The sequence below is a fragment of the Barbatula barbatula genome (genome assembly GCF_947034865.1).
Source record: "Barbatula barbatula genome assembly, chromosome: 20".
Classification (NCBI taxonomy): Eukaryota; Metazoa; Chordata; class Actinopteri; order Cypriniformes; family Nemacheilidae; genus Barbatula; species Barbatula barbatula.
In genome coordinates this window covers 11,530,221-11,550,924 of record NC_136783.1, presented here as the reverse complement: position 1 = coordinate 11,550,924, position 20,704 = coordinate 11,530,221, and the positions used below count along the sequence as shown (strand labels likewise).

Sequence of the window (20,704 nt, the reverse complement as noted above, 5' to 3'; positions counted from 1 at the left end):
GTTCTGAACAAAACGGCAGTAAAACACGGCGGCAAATCTTTTAGGCCTATTTTATTCCTCCCTGAACCAACTAAAGTAAATAAACTCGAATAATCGTCAACAACCGCGCGATTGAGATTTAAAAAGGTTATGACAGTTGTAAGCAACCGTTTAGTATTGCGTCCCAGCGTTTTTATTGTTCAGTGCGGGCACATAACAAACATGACCACTAAATATTAGCAAAAGTGTTGTTTTTACGTTATTTCAGTATGATCTCGACAGGACGTTGGAAGGATTGTGTTGAAATATGCGTCAAGTTCGCCTTTTTTTTATCGAAAAAGCCAACAAATATCAATCCCCGGGCTCGTGGATGAGAGGCTCGCGCGAGAGGCGGCGCATGCGCGCTGACACTTTGTGCCATATTGGAATGAGGTCGTGAACGACTAGGCGGAAAAAGACACGGCATCTAAAACCGACTTGAAAAACTCCTCATTGGTAAGAAACGAAATTAAATCCCAAATATTTATGTATTTTACCCTTTGCACTAAGCGACCTTGGCTTCAACGAGCGATTTTGCGTTGCCTTCATCTTTTTTCCCGTCTCCAAAAAAAGGTGACTTGTGCTCGCTCGTACGAGTGCCTGGCTCTATTGCTTAAGCTATGACGTTTCAGTAACTTGACTTGGTTACAGGCGTTTTTAGCATGTGCACGAAACCAGCCGCACTCACATCAACGAATAAGCGTCGCTAAACATTGTCTTTAAGAAAACGCGTGGTTTGATATTTGTAAATGTCAACTGCATTGTGTGTCTTTCGGAATGAAAGTTGCTCGATCGGCGTGAATGTATTTAATGCTATTATCCAGTTATATGTAGCTAGCCAAACACACCGCACTCGATCAGGCAACTATCATCCTATACCGGAAGATTTCACTAAATTACTTCTGTTGAATAATATATCATAATACAGAATGATTGCTATCGCTTATTTATTACTGCCTTCGTTATTTCTAAATGGCGATTATTTAGGGTTTGGTTCAACAGAAACCGGCTGAATTATTTTTTACGTACATTTTATTTTGTAACGTGTGTAGTTAAACGATACTGTTTTATTATAAGCTTCTTTAACCACTTTCAGAAAATGATGACAGTTTCATTTTCTGACTGTTACATACTAGAAGTTGTGTTGTAAGTCACATCACTATTGTAAAGAACAGCAAGTTCTGCGTCAGCGCGGCAGCCTAAAGCTTTCTGTTGTTAAAATGACGAAAAATCGAGCGGGTTATCATTTTAATATTAGTTTTCACTATAATGTTACAAATGTTACAAAAAATATTCTTAAGAAAAATGCATTTCATTTGACTTTGAACATATATATGTCATACGTGCCATCTACTTTGTGAATAATATCTCTGAACGTTTCACGTTATCCAAAATGTCTCTAAAACACTTTTTAAAGAATGACGATTTTACTGTTAGAGGTCTGTGGTTGATCCACGTGATAGCGGTCACTGCGTCATTTTCTTGTTATCAGTGTTTTTATAGCCACTTGTGTTATGTACAGTAATTCACGGTGTGTGTACGCGTGTGTTTTGGGCCTTGATCATTTGGGGGATGTTGTCCTTTGCATAGGGCGATGGAGCAACAGACTTTGGCAGGAATGTGCTGAGGGTTCATAGACACCAGAAATAGATTTCCACTGTATCTTCATATACATCTCAGTACCTTTCCCTTCCGAGTCTAGCCTCTGAAAAATTACCATGGTAACCACAGTTTCAGACAACATGGCTAGTTTTTGTGACCACTGTAAAATATCTATTTAATGAACATCAAACGCTGTTAAAACATTTAGAAATCCTTAGTTTACTTATTTTATTTGTGGTTTTCATATGGGCGCAATTTATTTACATGTTTTAAAAGTTTCTAAAGGAAAGAGACGTGGCTTTCTAAAAAGCCCTGGCTGCTCTTTTAAATCCCTATGGGAGACCATTGTGACCCCCAGTACATTGTGTCCGTGGCCTGGGCTGTGCTCCAGGGCCCTGAGACGAAGTTAAAGCAAAGGGGGGTGCACTGAAAGAGTTGATCCCAGCGGAGCAGGAGGGTCGTGGCCCGCCAACGGCTGTCAGGAAGAATGTCCATCTCTCTTTAATAGAGACGTCAGCCTTCACAAAGACAGCTTGACAGCTCTGGTTGAATAGACAGAGTTAATGCAACTTTGTTTGCTATTTTCTTTCTTTCGATTTTTTTTTAAGAGTGACATATTTTAAATCGCAGGTTGAGTTGGACACAGATCACCGAGGAGTTGTTTTGCCCTTCTGATTTCTAGTTATTGTGTAGTTTATCGTTCAATATTACATTTGTAGAATATTTTTTCATTTTTATTTGTTGCTTATATTGCATTATTAGAGCATGTGCTTTGCTTTTTAGGTGTGTTTCTTTTTTGCAAATGTATATTGCATTTGTCTTTATTTAATGTAATGGTGGGCAACGCAGGGTGAAGCTCTTTGAAGCTCTAGTACAGACACACCAACAATTCTTCTTGCTGAAAGAGATGCTTCACCCAAAATTGAAAACCCTGTCATCATTTACTCACCTTCGAGTTGTATTCGAAATCTGTATTCATTTCTTTGTTCTGATGAACACAGAGAAAGATATTTGGAAGAATGCTAATAATCAGACAGATTTTGTCCCCATTGACTCCCAAAGTAGGAAAAATATAATGGTAGTCAAAGTGCCCCAGAACTCTTTGCTGTCCTACATTCTTCAAAATGTCTTCTTTTGTGTTCAACAAAACAAGAAAAAATTTAAAGTAATTTTTCCTACTAAGGGAGGCAAAGGGGGGCAAGATCTGTTTGATTATACGCATTCTTCCAAATATATATCAGAACAAAGACATTTATACAGATTTGGAACAACGTGAAGGTGAGTAAATGATGACAGAATTTTCATTTTTGCGTGAAGCATCCCTTTGATATGAATGTGGCTGTGAATGTTTTTGTACTAGTATTGAGGAGGTTTGTAGAAGTCAACTCATGTAGAAGTCTCCTCATGTTTTTATCTTGACACACTTTGCATGTGGCAAGTCGTTTTACAGAAAGGCTTTTACATAATTAAAACCTCATAATTTCTTTGTCTCTGTTTTTCCTCCCCATTCCCCTCATTATTCATGTAGAAGCCGATTGTGCTCCAGGAGGTTTAGACATGAGCCTCGAGGCACTGGAGTCTGGTAAGTTAGCTGTTTTCTTTCTTTGTTTTCTGTTGCTAAATAAATTGAAAACCAATCCCGTAGTCTTCTCCCTGACCCTGAAAATCACAGTGTTGTGAGCTTTTGCTGCATTAAGCATACATAGATTTGGAGAGCGCTTGTCCATGACACAGAAATATGTTAGACATTTTTGCGAACAAAGTTCAGTACAAAATAAGTTCTCAAAAAAAAGAAATCAAATTGAATGTTTTTTAGATTATTATAAAAATGAGTGAGCCTTAAAGTCACCATGAAACGGAAGTTGCGATTGACTTTTTTTCCTTATCGTGAAGTATATCAGAGTGAAACGGCTTCTGAAATTTGAAAAAAAGTAGGGCGAGACTTTATTTTGCGTTTTTTACGATAACCATGGGCATGGATCGGAGGGCTAACAATGCCTTGCCATTGGATATTCAGTATAGTCCTTCCTCTTTTTTGTTGCTGACATCATGTGGTAAAGAGTTTTAGTTGAGAGAGGAAGAGTAGCTAAACATTTATCAACATATCTTCTTTTGTGTTCTGCAGAAGAAAGTTATACAGGTTAGAAATGACAAGAGGGCGTGTAAATGATGACAGAATTTTCATTATGAAGGTGAACTACTCCTTTAACTATTCTATATTCTATGATTTTGTATTAATATTTAGATGCAGACTCTGGTCAGGATGCATTGGAGTTTAACTGGGATGACCACCTGGAGGAAACAGGGGCACTTTCTGTTCCTCATCACGCGTTTAAACATGTGAGTGAATGGAGCCAGCACATGATACACTTTCTGAATTGTCTCCTTGACGAGCTTAACCAATATTATTTCCTAAACATTGTTTACCAAATAATTGATTCTGTTTGCTATATTACTGAATGTAGGTAAGCAAGTGTTTTATACAATCTACAATCAACTCTTAAAACACACAACAATTCCAAAATGTAGGCTACTGTGTTATAAGACAGCGATAATAAATACATTTTAGCATTTATTTGATATAAGTATTTATTTTATGATATCATTTGTACACTCTAGTTTACATTAGTTTGTTCAGGTAAGCTGTTCCAAGTAGTGTTTTACCTTTCTGCAGGTGGACCAAGGTCTGCAGACGGGTCTGGCTCCTGGTATGAAGCTAGAGGTGTGTGTGCGTACAGAATCGGAAGCCGCTTATTGGGTGGCCACAATTATTACCACATGTGGACAGTTACTGTTGCTGCGATACGAGGGGTACCAAGATGACCGGCGTGCCGACTTTTGGTGTGACATCATGACTGCCGACCTGCACCCGATTGGATGGAGCAGACAGCAGGGTCGACCAATGAGACCTCCTGAGGGTGAGCAGCGAATGCAAATGGCAATTTCTCAAATGTAGTACTGCCATACTTATGTTACTTTGCAGGTGTTTTGGCTACATAAACAATGGCATGATTGTCTATGAATAGTCATAATACAAAGTTCAACACATTTCACAATTGTTCACCCAAAAATTATTTTGTGGTTTACCCACCCTTGTCATTTTAACCCTGTATGACTTTCTTTTGTCCGAAGATCAGCGTATTTTGTGTTTTGAAGAACGTTGGTAACCGAACAGCAGTGATACCTATTCACTTCTATTATATAGGTGGTTTTATCTTAACTAAACAAACGTTACTGCTCATGCGCACTTTTGTGACCCCAACTGAACTTCTACTACACATTCACAAACAATAAAGTGCCTGTAGATTAAAATTTGACACTAGCCAAACACAAACCGGAAGTAAACTGCGGGATCAGGCGTGCACGTGAACCAATGCAAGTGAATGGGGCCAGTTAACAAAAATTCTTCTGAATATCTTTTTTGCGTTCTGCTGAAAAAGAAAGATAAGATCATTTACGCGTGAACCACCTTTTTAATGTCAGTACACAGTAAATACACAGTAAAATGGACCTTTGTAAAAGATATATGCCAAACAAAAGCAAAAAATTGATTACAATGCAATGAAAGTGCGCAAACTGCATTCAATGTCTAAAATAAATATACTTTATAAATTGATTCTAGTGTAAACATCTTATGGCATACGTCACAGGCTTTTTGTGTGATTCACAGTGATTGGCTGCCGTCCAGCGTTTTTTCCATCTTGTTAGCATAAAGTTAAGCATTTCTCAACTTCACCACTTGCTCCGCTGTGTTGTCAATTCCACGATCTCACGTGTAGCCTGTCACTCAACTCTCATGAGAATGAATTGAAAATGGATTTACAGCTCCACTTAGTTCATGCTATCATGCACACACACACACACACACTGCATGGTTTTCTTAGCAGAGAGATTTTATTATGTCTGATTATCAGTTTCTTTTAAGGTGTTCTCTCAAGAGCTGAACATTGCATTACATTACATTTTTGTGCAAATTTGGCACTGTATGGATGATATATTCGAAGCATTATCTTATTGAGTACTTCAGCTGCTGTGTTGCAGCGTGCTGCTAATTCCTGTAGGTGGTTGTTGATAGTTGATTTGTGGGCATATTCAGGAAATGGGGGAGGGGTGTTGTGTTGGGGCTTTTATATTGCTTATATAGCACTCCATGATGGGCACAGACTTTTCTTCTATGAAATTATTAAAGGGCCTGTTTTAATACTTAAAGCCATAAAATCCTGGAACAGAGACAGGGATGGAGAGGTCCAGATGGTTGCTGCTATTTGTCCGCTGTCAGTTTAATACAACAAAACACAATGTCAGTTATAATAAGAACTTAAATGCTAAATGGTATAACTCTTATTAACAGTCTAGTCTGTGAGAGGATCAGCTACTTTCTGCTAATGTCCCTGACTGTGCTGAATTTGTGTTTAGGTGTACGTGAGAAGCATCAGGACTGGGAAGCTCTGCTGGAGAAAGCTATGAATGAAAGCTGCAGTGTACCTGCTAATCTACTGGAAGGGGTGAGAGCCGTGCCTTGTATATTATACTGTATTATTTCACCTTTTATGGAATAGTTCACCCATTTTGGTATTTATTAACTCAATAACATGCTAAAATGTGAGCTTTGTTCCATATAAATTCAGAATCCCCCATAATTTGGTGTCATTACATTTGGTCATGTGAAGACTGATGCCATTTGATTACGTTGACATTCACAGACGTGCCACAGATGACATATTTAATTCTAGGAATGTGGCGATGGCCGTGACAACCGCACCACTGCGGTGGTTAAGTGCCATGAAGGTGTTGAACTGACACCTCGGTAGTGCACGTCACTGTGACAAATAAGTGTTATAGAAATGGCAGTTGCAATAAGTATTGGCATTTGTAGCCTTAAAGTTGTGGAAGGTTTTTTTCTTAAGATTTTACATTAGCACACAAATTATTGGCATATGTTTCCGTTGATGCATTTGAGTGTGGGCCTACACGGCAAAAAACAGTTTATTCTGTTGCTCTGAGCACACCTTCTGAACGCGCATTTAGTGCATCTGTACATATCTTAATCTGGACAATGTCAACATGTTAGTTTCCCATCGACGAGTAGGAAAAAGTTACTTTTTATGGCAATCTGAATAGGAAAGCCAAGGTGGGTTTAAACAGTTTGTTTCAAATGGAATTGTTAAGGGCTGGAAGGGAAAATACGCGACTAACTAAAGTTGTCACTGCAACAAGAGCTTTTTTATTCAATATTTAACTTTCTTATATTATTTAATTTTTAATTAGTTACTGTTTTGTGCCGTTTCACTGATGGATTTGCGTCTTAAACATGGACGGATGTTTCATCCTCATTTATTTCAGATAACGTTATCATATTTTCAAGAAGTATTTTAATAAGGTCTATATTTCTCTTCCACTCGTCATGTGGTTGCTACATACAAATCTAATAATATAAATATATTTTTTTATTATTTGTATAAATATATAAAATATATACTTCCCAAACACCGCACCACCGCTGTGGTAAACAACTGCCACCGTCACAGTCTTATTAGATTCTCCTTAAAACTGATGATCGTAACGTAAGTAATAAAGTAGATCTAAAGATATTGACTGTTTTTGTTTATGTAGGCACAGCGTGGCTGTAATCCTATAGATCTCTTAAGTCTGGGTCTCAGTGTTGAGCTGGTGGACCATCAGGATGCCGGGGTGGTCTGGTCTGCAGTAATTGAGGACAATATAGGGGGTCGCTTACGACTTCGATATGCCGGCACAGAGAGGCTTCCTGACACCCATTCCATCATATGGGTCTTTTACCTGGACCCCCTGCTTCATCTGCCTGGCTGGGCACAGGAACACGACTGCACTCTAAGACCTCCAGCAGGTGAGCGTTTGTGCACCACCTACCTTTTAATATGCTGCAGAAAGTAAAGTAGGGCTGCACGATTTGAGGAAAATGTCACATTGTGATTATTGAGGTAAAAATTGCGATGTGCGATTGCGATAAACTGGGTATAATGAGTCAACTTGGTTGGTATCAAGGAAAATGCACACACAGATGCTGAAATTTTTATTTCTCAACTGAGATATACAGTTCAATCTAGCAACAAGAACTAGAATTGCACAAAGTTTTCAAATAAAAATAAACTGTCATATAATTAAATAACAGTAACATCTTTGCATTACTGAATTAAATTAACTTAAAAAATATATATTCTCAACAGTGGATCTTAAGTTTAGTCATTCTCAGCAATCATCAAGCCAGAAGACTAAGGGGCCGTTTACACGAGACCGTTTTCAAGTGAAAGCGCAAAACAATTTATGCGATTTGGCTGTCCGGAAACTGTGTTTTAGGGGACTGATAATGCAAACTTTTGAAAACGGGTTTCAAAGTGCAAGTTTTTGAAAACAACGGCGGTCTCATTTCCGTGTAACACCCAAGAATGAGAAAACGACATCGTGCGCATGTGTATTAGGTGTGGGGGTGTGGTATGCACGTGTACATCCAAACACAACGAAGGAGAAATAAATACATAAACGGCGGATTACATGGGTTTTTTTGCGCTGCGCGATAGTTTGTTAACGCTTCTCCAGCAAAGTGTAGATTTACTACACCAGTGCAATGACCAACAGCAGAGACAACATTTTATCTACAGCAAAATCTTAACACTCATTCATGGCGACGAAGGGTTTTTAAATGGTCCTTTTGGATCAGACCCGGGAGGACGAGTAGATGGTGGTACAACTTTGTCGATGGCATGGTTGACGAGCTTCAATGGAAGGAAACCTTTCGAATGTCCAAACTTGTCGCCATCTTGTTTATGTGCGCACGCTTCTCTTCGCTATGAATGAGGAGAAACGCAGCGCTCTGTATTATGGTCTCTTTAGCGACGAAGGTCCGCCTTCCAATAAACCGTCAATCAATCGTCAGGCACTCTGTTATTTTTTCTTTACAATGTGATGTCGTAATACAGCATTTTACTAATTTTTATGGATATGTATAAACACGGATAGTTTTAACAACGTTGTCGTGTGTACGTGAAACACTTTTTTCTGTTTTTCATCGTGTAAACGTGGCCTAACAGGATGTGTCATGTTTGTTTTCCTTGCATGCAAAATAACAATTAGCATAATTTGAGAATAGATTTAAGAAATCTTAATGCATTTTCATTTTGTCCCGAAACGTATTTCAACATATCATTTTTGCAATTTCAACAAACCTAATTTTAGTCAGGTAAATAATATTGATCACGACATTAAATGTTCAAGGTGACAAGTCATGAAAATGCATGATTAAAGGCTCAGGAATGTTTTCCACGATTTGCATTTGTCATAGTTTCCCTATTTGCCATACTTTGGGTTTAACAAATTGTTGAAATATATGAATGGCAAGTGAAGCAACGGTTCCATCAACTGGCCTAAAACTTGTTTACATGGACCCTGGGCGAGTGGGTCATCCTTGCATGTGTACCCTGGCAGATCGATATGAGGGATTGATGCATGGGGGAGGGTTTACAGGGGCTTAGTTCAAAGTCCACTGGCTTTCAGAAGATAAACGGTTGATGAGGTCAGCAGAGAGCTGAGCGTGTGTTTGTGTTGTGTTTGTCGCAGCTCTGCTCCCTCTACGCACTGAAGCAGAATGGGAGGAGGTGAAGAAGGCCATCTCCTCTCAGGAACAGGACTCCAGCATCAGTGATGAGTTTTACAGGGTCAGTAACTACTAATGAACTACTGTATGACGTAGTTATTGTGATTCACTGTGGCCTTAATGGGCTTGAATAAAATATATTGTCTTTTTAGCAAGTATACTGCAAGTCACCTTGAATAGAGGCAGCTGCTAAGTGGTAGTTAACCAATCAATGGTTATGCTCCAAAACAGCTTATTAACATACTAGCCCCAGTTTTTGCTGTATGCAATATGTTACTTTTTGTAGTATATACACAATATACAGTTATTGATAAAAACCGTATTAAAAATCATTGATTATTGATATTGGGTTAATTCTAAGCTACACATTTGATAATATTGTACATAATTCAGCACCTTTTGCTCTAGAGCCACAGTGGGTAAATACTCTCTATAATCCCTACAATCAAGTTTCTCCAGAAAAGGAGTTCATTATAAAAAATGAATAAAGTGTTTGAACATACAGTATGTGCAGTATGTTAAGGGATAATTAAACTGTATAATAATAAATACAGTATACGCATAGGATGTTTTTTTGTGGGGATTCAAATGATTTATTGTCTGCGAAGATACTGCATTATGGTACAAGACACACGAAACTATTTTAGCGTCATTATACAAAAATATTTGACTGCACAATGCAGCGAATCTAAATCGGTGTTGCAGAAATTATACAGGTTTTGCTTGTTTCGAAGCACAACTAGCTTTGTAAATTATTCATTGTAATTTATTTTCTGACATACTATATGCTTCTATATTCAGGACAGACCGGCCATTACAAAACATTGTTTTATTGAAGCAATGAAGCTAGAAGCTGTGGACCCAGCAGCTCCTTTCAGCATCAGCCCTGCCACTGTGACAAAGGTACCGTAACTGATCCTACCTCTCTCACCTGCTCTGTGCTCTCATTGGCCTAAAACTGTAGTTGACACTCCTTTTAATCTTGCTAAATCTTATAGTTAAAATATCCGAAAGCTTAAAAGGAGTACTTCACTATAAGATGATAATTTCTCGATAATTCACTCACCCACATGTCATAAAAGCCATCCGTGTGTTTTTATATCTTCTGTCGAATATAAATAGAGGCTTTTAAGGAAAGAATTTCAGGGTTCTTATTCATATCATTCACTCAAACGGGGGGCTGTTGGTTCAGGTCCGAATTTCAGTTTCATTGCAGGTTCAAAAGGCTCTACACAACACTATCCAATGAATAAGGGCAGATCAGACAGAACGCGGTTAGACGCGCCCCTTCTAAAATGTTTTCAGTTAGCAGGTAGCGTTTTGTGCACTGCTTATGCACGTTGATTGCCTCACGTTTTTCTCTCCAGCAGAAGAAATAAACACACGGACGGCTTGTTTGACATTGTGAATTATCATGACATTTTTTTTTTTATTGTGAACTACTCCTTTTAAAAGAAGCTATGCCCATTGGAGGAAGGTACCCTACTTATTGCCTGACAGGCTGACAAAGCCCCCTACCCTGGGAGGCTGATCAGCCTTGGGCTTCATTTTCTTTCCACTTTGTAATCTGTCAATCACAACTTGGTAATGTTGGTTTACAAAACAGGCCATGTGTTATTCAACTTTAAAGGGAGGGTGTACATAAACATGCTTTCAGTAACTGAACACAGGAACAGGAAAACCAGTTTTAGACCTGTCGCTTTGTTTTCATAGCTGTGCAGCCTGTGCTCATTAACCTGTGTGTGTGTGTGAGACAGGTGTTTAATGATCAGTTCTTTCTGGTGCGGATGGATGACATGAGAGAAGAGGCACAAAAAGAAGGGGGTGGACATGCTTTTCTCTGTCATAGAGACAGTCCTGGAATCTTCCCAACACAGTGGTGTCTGAAAAATGGAGCAAAGCTCAGCCCTCCTCCAGGTGTGTGACCTCTTTTAATCATTATATACAGCGGGACAACAAAATTACTGAAAGATGTATTAAGATCTTAGTTAGAAGTAGAACTCCTTGCTTTCTAAATATCTTCTCAGAAAGATCCTGCAGCTTTTTCCATTGAAAGAAATCTATTTTACATCCCTGTAAATTTTATAGTGGTTTATTAATGGAGATCTGGGAATTGGATAGACCACCAAAAGTATTTCACTTCAGACTTGAACCATGAAACCACTATGATATAGTCCGGCATTGTGCATTATCACCCAATAATATTGAAAGATGAGAGAACATTGCTTTCACAAAAGAATGTGATAAATATTATTCACTTTTTTGGTGTTATAGTGGCATCAACATGCTGTTTAATTACATGTTTATGAAATAGGAGCAGAATATGTAATTGTGTTTTAATCGACAGTTAAGATATTTTTCGTCTGGTGTTTTAGTTAATTTGTAATCTGTATGTATATTAGGAAGAATGCACTTATGGACGTGTGTGTGCGTGTGTGTGTTTATAGGGTTCCAAGGTCAGGATTTTGACTGGGCAGACTATCTAAAGCAGTGTGAGGCGGAAGCTGCCCCCCAGCACTGTTTCCCACCTGTGAGTTTCAGTTTCTATATATGTGAATATTAGGGGTGTTATGATATAGATAGATAATTAGATAGATAATTTATTTGTCCTCGAAGAGGAAATGCATTTTCACAGGAGGGTGCGTATGCAACATTACACATGTACATATCACAATACAATCAAAAACACAGATCGCACACACACACACAAACGCGATAGAATGATACACAAGAATGAATGTATTATATGCTGATTTAAAACAAATTACAATGGGTACGGAAAGTATTCAGACCCCCTTAAATTTTTCACTCTTTGTTATATTGCAGCCATTTGCTAAAATCATTAAAGTTCATTTTTTTTCTCATTAATGTACACACAGAACCCCATATTGACAGAAAAACACAGAATTGTTGACATTTTTGCAGATTTATTAAAAAAGAAAAACGGAAATATCACATGGTCCTAAGTATTCAGACCATTTGCTCAGTATTTAGTAGAAGCACCCTTTTGATCTAATACAGCAATGAGTCTGTTTGGGAAAGTTTTTTACACCTGGATTTGGGGATCTTCTGCCATTCCTCCTCGCAGATCCTCTCCAGTTCTGTCAGGTTGGATGGTAAACGTTGGTGGACAGCCATTTTCAGGTCTCTCCAGAGATGGTCAATTGGGTTTAAGTCAGGGCTCTGGCTGGGCCATTCAAGAACAGTTACAGAGTTGTTGTGAAGCCACTCCTTCGTTATTTTAGCTGTGTGCTTAGGGTCATTGTATTGTTGGAAGGTGAACCTTCGGCCCAGTCTAGGGTCTTGAGCACTCTGGAGAAGGTTTTCGATATCCCTGTACTTTGCCGCATTCATCTTTCCCTCGATTGCAACCAGTCGTCCTGTCCCTGCAGCTGAAAAACACCCCCACAGCATGATGCTGCCATCACCATGCTTTCACAGTTGGGACTGTATTGGACAGGTGATGAGCAGTCTCTACGAGTTTCCCTCTGACAATGGATATGCTTCTAGATTAAATGGGTTTTAACTTCATACGCGCCCATGCTATGTTGGCATGAAGCTTTACCAGTAGACATTTGGTACATGCGATGGTTGAAGTCAGGGTGGTCATGCAGATCTCTTCCTTCTCTTTGTGCAGTCTGGATTTGATGCCATATACTAGTATGTTCTAAGCATCCCTAGATGTCTGGTATACCAGCTTTCTGTATAGACGTATCAATCATGTTGTTCTGTTTCAGGTATGTTGTCATCCTTTTAGCAACAATGCTAAAGAATATCTTTCCTTCAACATTTATGAGATTGATTTGCCGAAATTGGTTGATGGTCAAGGCATCTTTTTCCTTCGGAATCAGCACTCCCACTGCTCTTCGCCATGTTTTGGGATGGTTTGCTTTTTCAAAGCCACTTTCATTTACCTCCACAGGAACCGAAGGACATCTGGTGCATTCTTGTACAGCCGGTATGGAACTCTGTTTGGTCCGGGAGCTGAAGCTGCCCTTTTCTTTCTCACAGATTTCTGAACCTTGCTACACCTTGGAGGGCTGTCATCCAATTGATGTTCTGGCTTAGGAATAGATGGCATTTCTGGTGGTATCACCCTCTGCTCATGTCTTTGGCTGTCTTTGTTTATTGCATTTAGGTGGTCTTCCAGCTCCTTCTTTGACACTTTAAGTGACCCACTCTTTTCCCTTGTGAAGAGAGCTTTCACAAATCTGAAGGGATCTTTGTAGAAGGATGTTCTCGCCCTCTCCTTCTTCTTGCATCGAGTTCTTATGTTTTCTGCTCTCCGCAGTCTTCACAAGCGTTCCTTTAGATCAGCCTAAAGAAGGTTTATGCCAGTTCTCTCTTCTGGTGAGGATTTCTTCAACTGTTTTCTTTATTTGACCAGGCGTATGATTTCTTGATGCCTTCTGGACTTGGGAGGGTTTGTTGTTTCCTTCTGGTTTTTCTCTTTTACTCCAAATCTTTCCACCCTGTATGAGTAGATCTAATCGTCCATTTTATCCAGCTTCTTCTCTGCTGTTCCTCCGAGTTCATTTAGGATCTTTCTCAGGTCTGCGTTAACTGTTGTCCACTCTTTCTTGCTGTTAGACTTTGGCCACTTCACTTGAGGTCTGTAGCCTTTGATGTTCTTCTCCGTAGCAGGCTGTTTCTGATTGGGTTTCAGGTTCTCAGCTGTTGTGCTCAAACTACCCTCCTCAGCCATTGAGTTACTGATGCTCGGTGGACTGTGGGTTGTGTCCTGCCACTGAGCTTCACGCGACTGATTTGATCTTTTCCTCAAGAGATAAGTATCAATGGAAGGTTCCGGCCTCACCTCCTTTAAGCATTTCATCTGCCCTTGATGTATCTTTAAGCCTGTAATGGATTTTACCTTGGACCAGCCGCAGCTATAAGTTTGGAGTTCTTGTCTCACAGCTGATGCTGTAGGTGCCGTGCTGATTATCTGATTCATTGTCGTGTTCATGCCAGGGCCGATTACCAGGTTGTCAATCAATGAGTCATCTTATGTTCCTGCTCTCGCTGACTCAAGGGGTATTTTCCTTTTTGAATAAAAAAAATATAAGGACTATATAAAAAATTTAAAATACATCTTCCTTAAGAAGTTCTGTCTGAGGGTTTTTAAATGTATGACATTGTTTATATAGTGACAGAACTTTTCAGTTTTAATTCAGTTACTTTTTTCGAAGAAAAGAAGGAAAGGATGTTAATTCTTTAACAAGTTAATGTACAACAAAAAATATTCAAATTTGTTTTGGAAACAAGTCTGTGATTCAGATAACAGTTTAATTTTTAAAATGTTCTTGAAAATATTGTGACACTTTTGTGTTGTCAACCCGTGAGCTGACTATACTGTATCATGCTTGACATGTCTTTGGATTTGAACTGCCTTTCAGGACCCGTCTGATCAGTGCATTAAAGAGTCTATGATGCTGGAGTCCGTTAACCCGCTGTGCCCTGAAAACATTCACGTAGCAAATGTCACCAAGGTCAAAGGTCAACACATGTGGCTGCGTTTAGAAGGTGTGACATCAACACTCTTATCTTATTTCAGCATGACAGCTCTAGATTACCACAAATAATTATGCTATGTCTGTTAGAGGAAGATCTCTGATAAAAATACTGAAACTACTAATAGACTTATTACCTACATTCAGCGTAACCGTATTTTTCTGTCTTTGCTCAGGTTCAAAGCAGCCTGTCCCAGAGATCATAGTTCACACAGACTCTATGGATGTTTTCCCAGTGAGCTGGTGTGAAACAAATGGCTACCCTCTTCAGTACCCCAGCAAGCCCAAAGGTCAGTGAAATGAGCTTACTCTGTTTTTTTTATGTTTAACCTCGTTCCTTTTTCTGTACAGTGCTTAACAAATTTTTTAGACCAACTTTTATAATAAAGACATAAATATTTTGGAACTGAACTGAAACTAACTAAAGCTTAAATAAAATGTTTTTATAGATGGTTTCAGCGCCAACAACATAAACAAGCGTTTATAGCCCAAACTTAACTTCTGGTAGACCTCAACAAAGAGTCAATAACTGTTGAGTAGTTTTAATTTAATTTAACATAGTTAATATAATTGTTATATATTATTGTAAATTAATATTAACATAAATATACCGTAAATGAAATATAAAATAAATTGTTTTATTATAACCAAACACAGATGGTGAAACCGTCTATACCAAAATTTGATATCGGCAAGTTCAACTTCTTTAAGAAATGAATCAAGCATAACATTCAACCATTAAAACTTAATTTTCTATTAAGGACGGCAAGTAAATAACTATAATTGTGCATAATAATAAATTGCTTTACAATTTCCTTCTTTTCTTATAAAATTCAACCGTAAATTCAAAAATTCATGGTTAATAGCAATAAATAATTTTATTTTAGCATTAGAAATAAAGATCTGAAACATACTGGTGGATTAACCATTACAGAAACATAAAAGGTTATTTTGGTAATCACCAATACTGTTTAGTTTAGAACGGCTGTAGCGCAAACCTTAAGGTGCGTTCAGACCGTCAGCGACTGTGTCGCTAGTCTCTTGCTACAAGGATTGTTAGAAGGCATTTCTAGCTTTGGTTGCTCTAATAACATTTATAAACAAACCCTGCAGAAACTGATGAGAGACCTGCTGCTTTACTCCTATTGGTAATCACTCTCAAAAGTCGCTCATATTTGCATAAAGTCGAGTAAATCTCAACTTTGTCGCGTCGCTAGACACACACACTTCCTGTCGGCAGCAGTCGTCGGCTCTCCATGACATCGCCTTGCTTTGTAATTGGATGTCGCTGGCGGTCTGAACAGTTTGTTACATTTTGTGTAACACTCCTACAGCTATCACTTGACTTGTCAGCCAGTTCTGACAAGTGCCATACAAAAGCGTTTTATTTAAAGTGTCTCTGTTTTGCCATTTATGTATTATGTGTGACCAGAAGGTGGGTACTATTTGACTGTTGACCTTCAGAAACATGAGACACCTCAACCCGTGTAATATTTATTTTCCTGCAGTTCAGAAGCAGAGAAAGGTGGCAGTCGTACAGCCAGAGAAACAGTAAGACACAAACCGGTCTTAGTTTACAGTTTTGTTTATAGAGAGATACTCATTCATTTATTTTATTACAGGCGAGTCCCGTCAAAAGACTCCTCACCTGATACAACCAAACAACAGCTGAACAACAGTCAGGCTGAGATAGGTGAGCTCTGAAACATACAGGCGTCACTAAAAAACATGGTCATCTGACACACTAACTTGTTACTATTCTGGTCTTGTTTCAGCCGGCCAGACAAATGGCAAATACTGCTGCCCTAAGATCTATTTTAACCATCGCTGCTTCTCAGGGCCTTACCTCAATAAGGGCCGTATTGCAGAGTTACCCCAGTGTGTGGGACCTGGGAACTGTGTTCTGGTACTGAAAGAGGTAGGTTATGCATTACACATTACAAATTTTACTTTCTATAAATTGCTAAAGTAAAAAGTTATGTGTGCTACTTACAGGCTTTTTAACTCTTATCTCATGTTATCCTGGTGACTTGTCGCATGTACAGGTGCTGACGCTGCTCATAAATTCTGCCTATAAGCCCAGTCGAGTGTTGAGAGAACTGCAGCTGGACCAGGAGGGCCGCTGGCAGGGTCACGGAGAGACACTTAAAGCCAAGTAAGTATATTCCTTTTACTTCCAGTATGTCATTTATGATATACTGTAATTATATTACGAATAGTTGGCTGTTGCTTTCCTGACAAGTCTATGTGTTTCACAGGTATAAAGGAAAAAGCTACAGGGCGACAGTAGCAATAGTTCGCACTGCGGACCAGGTAGCTGACTTTTGTCGTAAGACCTGCATTAAACTAGAGTGCTGTCCCAACCTGTTCGGTCCATTTATGGTTCTGGACCGCTGTTCGGAAAACTGCTCTGTGCTCACCAAAACTAAATACAGTGAGTAATTTTCACTTTTTGTGTATTTGTTTGGCTCTACTTGTTGTTAAAATTGCTCTGTGAAGCTAACTGACCCTGTTCTCTAGCGTACTACTATGGGAAGAAGAAGAGCAGGCGTGTGGGCAGACCTCCTGGAGGACACTCTAACCTGGAAGGGGGTGTAAAGAGACGAGGCAGGAGGAGGAAGAGAAGGAAGCAGCTTTTCGTCCACAAAAAGAGACGTTCTTCTGCTTCGGTCGACAATACTCCTGTAGGCTCCCCTCAGGTAACTCAACAAAACCTTTTCAGACCGAGAGTATGACTTCTTCATCCATCTGCTTTAATGGTCATCATATTTTCATGTGTTGTGAAATGTACTAACAAGATGTTGTTTGGTCTTACAGGGCAGTGGTGATGAGGAAGACCTGGATGAAGATGACTCTCTGAGTGAAGACACTGGCTCTGAGATGCAGGACGAGCTGATGGATGACTCTGAATACTCAGAGAAGAAGTCACAGCCCCCCACACCTTCACCGTCTCCTCCCGAAACCCCTCGTCCTTCACGTAGACGTCGCAAGGCTCGCTCGCCTTCCTGCTCAGATGATGAAAACAGGCCTCCTTCACCCAAGGTAGTGTTTCTATACTTACCATACTTAACTGACGACAGAATTCGTAAGTTTTATTGACCCTTATGTTATTCAAAACCCGCATCCGACTTATGGACAATGTAAGTTTATGGGGGCCAGTGTTGTTTGGTTACCAACATTCTTCAATATATCTTCTTTTGTGTCATATAGCTATGGAGGGTGAATAAATTATATTAATATGAATTAATATTTAAGTACAATTTTAATTTTGGGGTTAAAATAGCTTTGTTTAGATACATGCCACTGAAACTCCATTACTGTTATAGTGGTTTTAAGTTTTTTAACCTTTGCAAACGTGTACATACAGGAGTGTGAATGTAAATAGTGTAAATAACCAGATGTTAATTTTAATGGGACTATTCTCCCATTTCGCTGTGGTTTTCTATAAAAGCTTGGGAATTACACTGTAACACAATAGTACTTAGGAAAAGGCATGTAGGCCTGATTCTGTAATTGTGATTGATGTAAATACTAATAAACATTTGCTTATCCTAATAAATTGTTAGTAAATAAAAAGTGCAGAGTAATGGTTAACACATAAGCAAACAAAGATTTCAGGTTATGTCACTGACTGTGATATGGACAATATATTACTTTTCAAGTGGTTTTAATTTTTTTAACATGTGTGCATTACTGTTTTTCAACGTTTCTTTTAAAGAGTCTGCGTGTTGAAGTTCCTCAGAAGCTTTGCTTAGAGAGCAGTCCGCTGGAGTGGAGCGTCACTGACGTTGTGCGCTTTATCAGGACCACCGATTGTGCTCCGCTGGCACGCATCTTCGTGGATCAAGTAATTAAATGCACCCACACACAACTACATTACATTCACATCGATCCATTTGTTGAAACTAACACTTTTATTTACAGGAGATTGACGGTCAGGCCCTACTTCTTTTAAATCTCCCCACCGTGCAAGAGTGTATGGACCTGAAGCTCGGCCCTGCCATTAAGCTGTGCCATCACATTGAGAGGGTCAAGCTGGCGTTTTATCAACAGTTTGCCAGCTGAGGGTGACATTCGGTAGAGGAGGTAGAGCTATGACATTATGGCATTTTGGGGCAGTTTCCTGATGTGTGTGATCTTCCTTTACCTCTATGGACCATAGATCCTTTACAAACTCACTTAGCGCTTTAGAAGCCTCCTTAACCATTAGTTTGTTTACACAGCAGGCACAGTTGAGATTAACTACTGGAGGGGCATTTTTAACAGGGTGATTCTGGTACTTTTACAGCTGGGCTGTCCATCTCAACGTAAGCCTTGTTCTGGACTACTTTGTTTAATCGTGTGATCTTTGTTTTTAGAGATTAGTTCACCTCAGGTTATGTTAAACCTGAGTTAAAAGAACTAGTCCATTCAGTCTCTGCAAGAATAAGCAAAGCTCTTGTTTTTGAAACGTTTCTTAACTGTAGAGCGGATGACAATGCAATTACCTTAAGCACAAAATAACAATTGCCCATGTACTGTAAGCGGTATGCAAACATGTACATACAGGAGTGTGAATGTAAATAGTGTAAATAACCAGATGTTAATTTTAATGGGACTGTTATCCCATTTCGCTGTGTTTTTTTTTTTATAAAAGCTTGGGAATTACACTGTAACACAATAGTACTTAGGAAAAGGCATGTATGCCTGATTCTTTAATTGTGATTGATGTAAATACTAATAAACATTTGCTTATCCTAATAAATTGTTAGTAAATAAAAAGTGCAGAGTAATGGTTAAGATATAAGCACACAAAGATTTCAGGTTATGTCATCGACTGTGATATGGACAATATAGTGGCAAATCCAGGGTCTATCAACACCAAAATTGAAGAGTCTTGGCACTCTTTCAAACATGTCTGCTGTAATATTTGTAACATCATATAGAAAACGTGTGTTTAAATGCATTAAATAGAAACCTCTGTGTTTTGATGCCTGAAATAACACCTGGTTTTGGCTTAATTGCAAAGCTATGGATCAAGAGGTGTCAGTTATAGACTATTTGACTTGATACGATATGCAACAGTCTCCCTTTTCTTGATTTAACATTAATTTCTCTTGCTCCCCCTTCTGTAAGCATTTGCGCTGGACTGATGAAAGATGTTTTTGATAAGTTGTTTTGCCATGCTCTGTTTTGTTCATTTCCTGTTATTCACCCCCATTCATTAAACAAATGTTGAAATAATATTGGTTTACTTTGAATTACATGTTGGTGGAAAGTGTTATTTAAACAATAATAAATTGAATGGAACCTTGTCTTTGAGCGTCTCTTTGTTTGATTCTTTGGAAATGTTTTAATTACATAAAGCCTTCATTCTTGTAATGACTGTAAACATTGTCTCTTCTAACATTTTTGAGAATGTTATGGGGTAACATAAACACACTAAGTTTTCAGTTTATGTCATAACAAACACAGCAGGCCATATATTCCTTAAGTTGGTGAGATGTTGTGGTTATTTTACATCAGGACAATAATTCTGAAAATGTATTATTAGTGTTTTTCTAAATATGAGGTGTGGTAACTTCCTTAATTGCAGTGGTACTTGCAAAAATTACCACCTTTGTGATATCAAAGCTGACATAACCAAGATGTATAAACATAGGTCACGAATATGTCGCAGTTCATTTGTGCCAGTAAAAAGTCCTTGAGGTGGAAGGTTTATGGAAAGGGATTTTATGACAGCTTTACAGAAAATGTGAAGAAACATGAGTATCAGGCCAATTGTGATCACCAGGCCTGATACTGTAACCAAATCATACTAAATAAAATCTAATCACCTTTATTCTGACACAACCGAAACAGAAACCGTGGTAAGTGGGTGAATTTTTTGGTCGTAATATATATATATATATATATATATATATAAACAAAATGTTCATAATACACCATTTACACAATACAGGAT

General features: G+C 38.7%; 1 protein-coding gene across 1 annotated transcript; it reads left to right on the top strand.

The window, feature by feature from the left end:
• sfmbt1 (Scm like with four mbt domains 1) lies at positions 1-20,056 on the top strand. The gene is made up of 21 exons (XM_079483408.1): positions 1-474; positions 3,149-3,202; positions 3,866-3,960; positions 4,295-4,538; positions 6,037-6,125; positions 7,234-7,486; positions 9,214-9,311; positions 10,052-10,153; positions 11,008-11,167; positions 11,698-11,780; positions 14,647-14,773; positions 14,937-15,050; positions 16,269-16,311; positions 16,383-16,453; positions 16,536-16,678; positions 16,806-16,915; positions 17,019-17,194; positions 17,281-17,459; positions 17,578-17,802; positions 18,479-18,607; positions 18,685-20,056. The coding sequence occupies exons 2-21, from the start codon at positions 3,178-3,180 to the stop codon at positions 18,823-18,825; spliced, it is 2,607 nt and encodes an 868-aa protein (XP_079339534.1). The 5' UTR covers positions 1-474; positions 3,149-3,177; the 3' UTR covers positions 18,826-20,056.
• Positions 20,057-20,704: the final 648 nt, after the last annotated feature.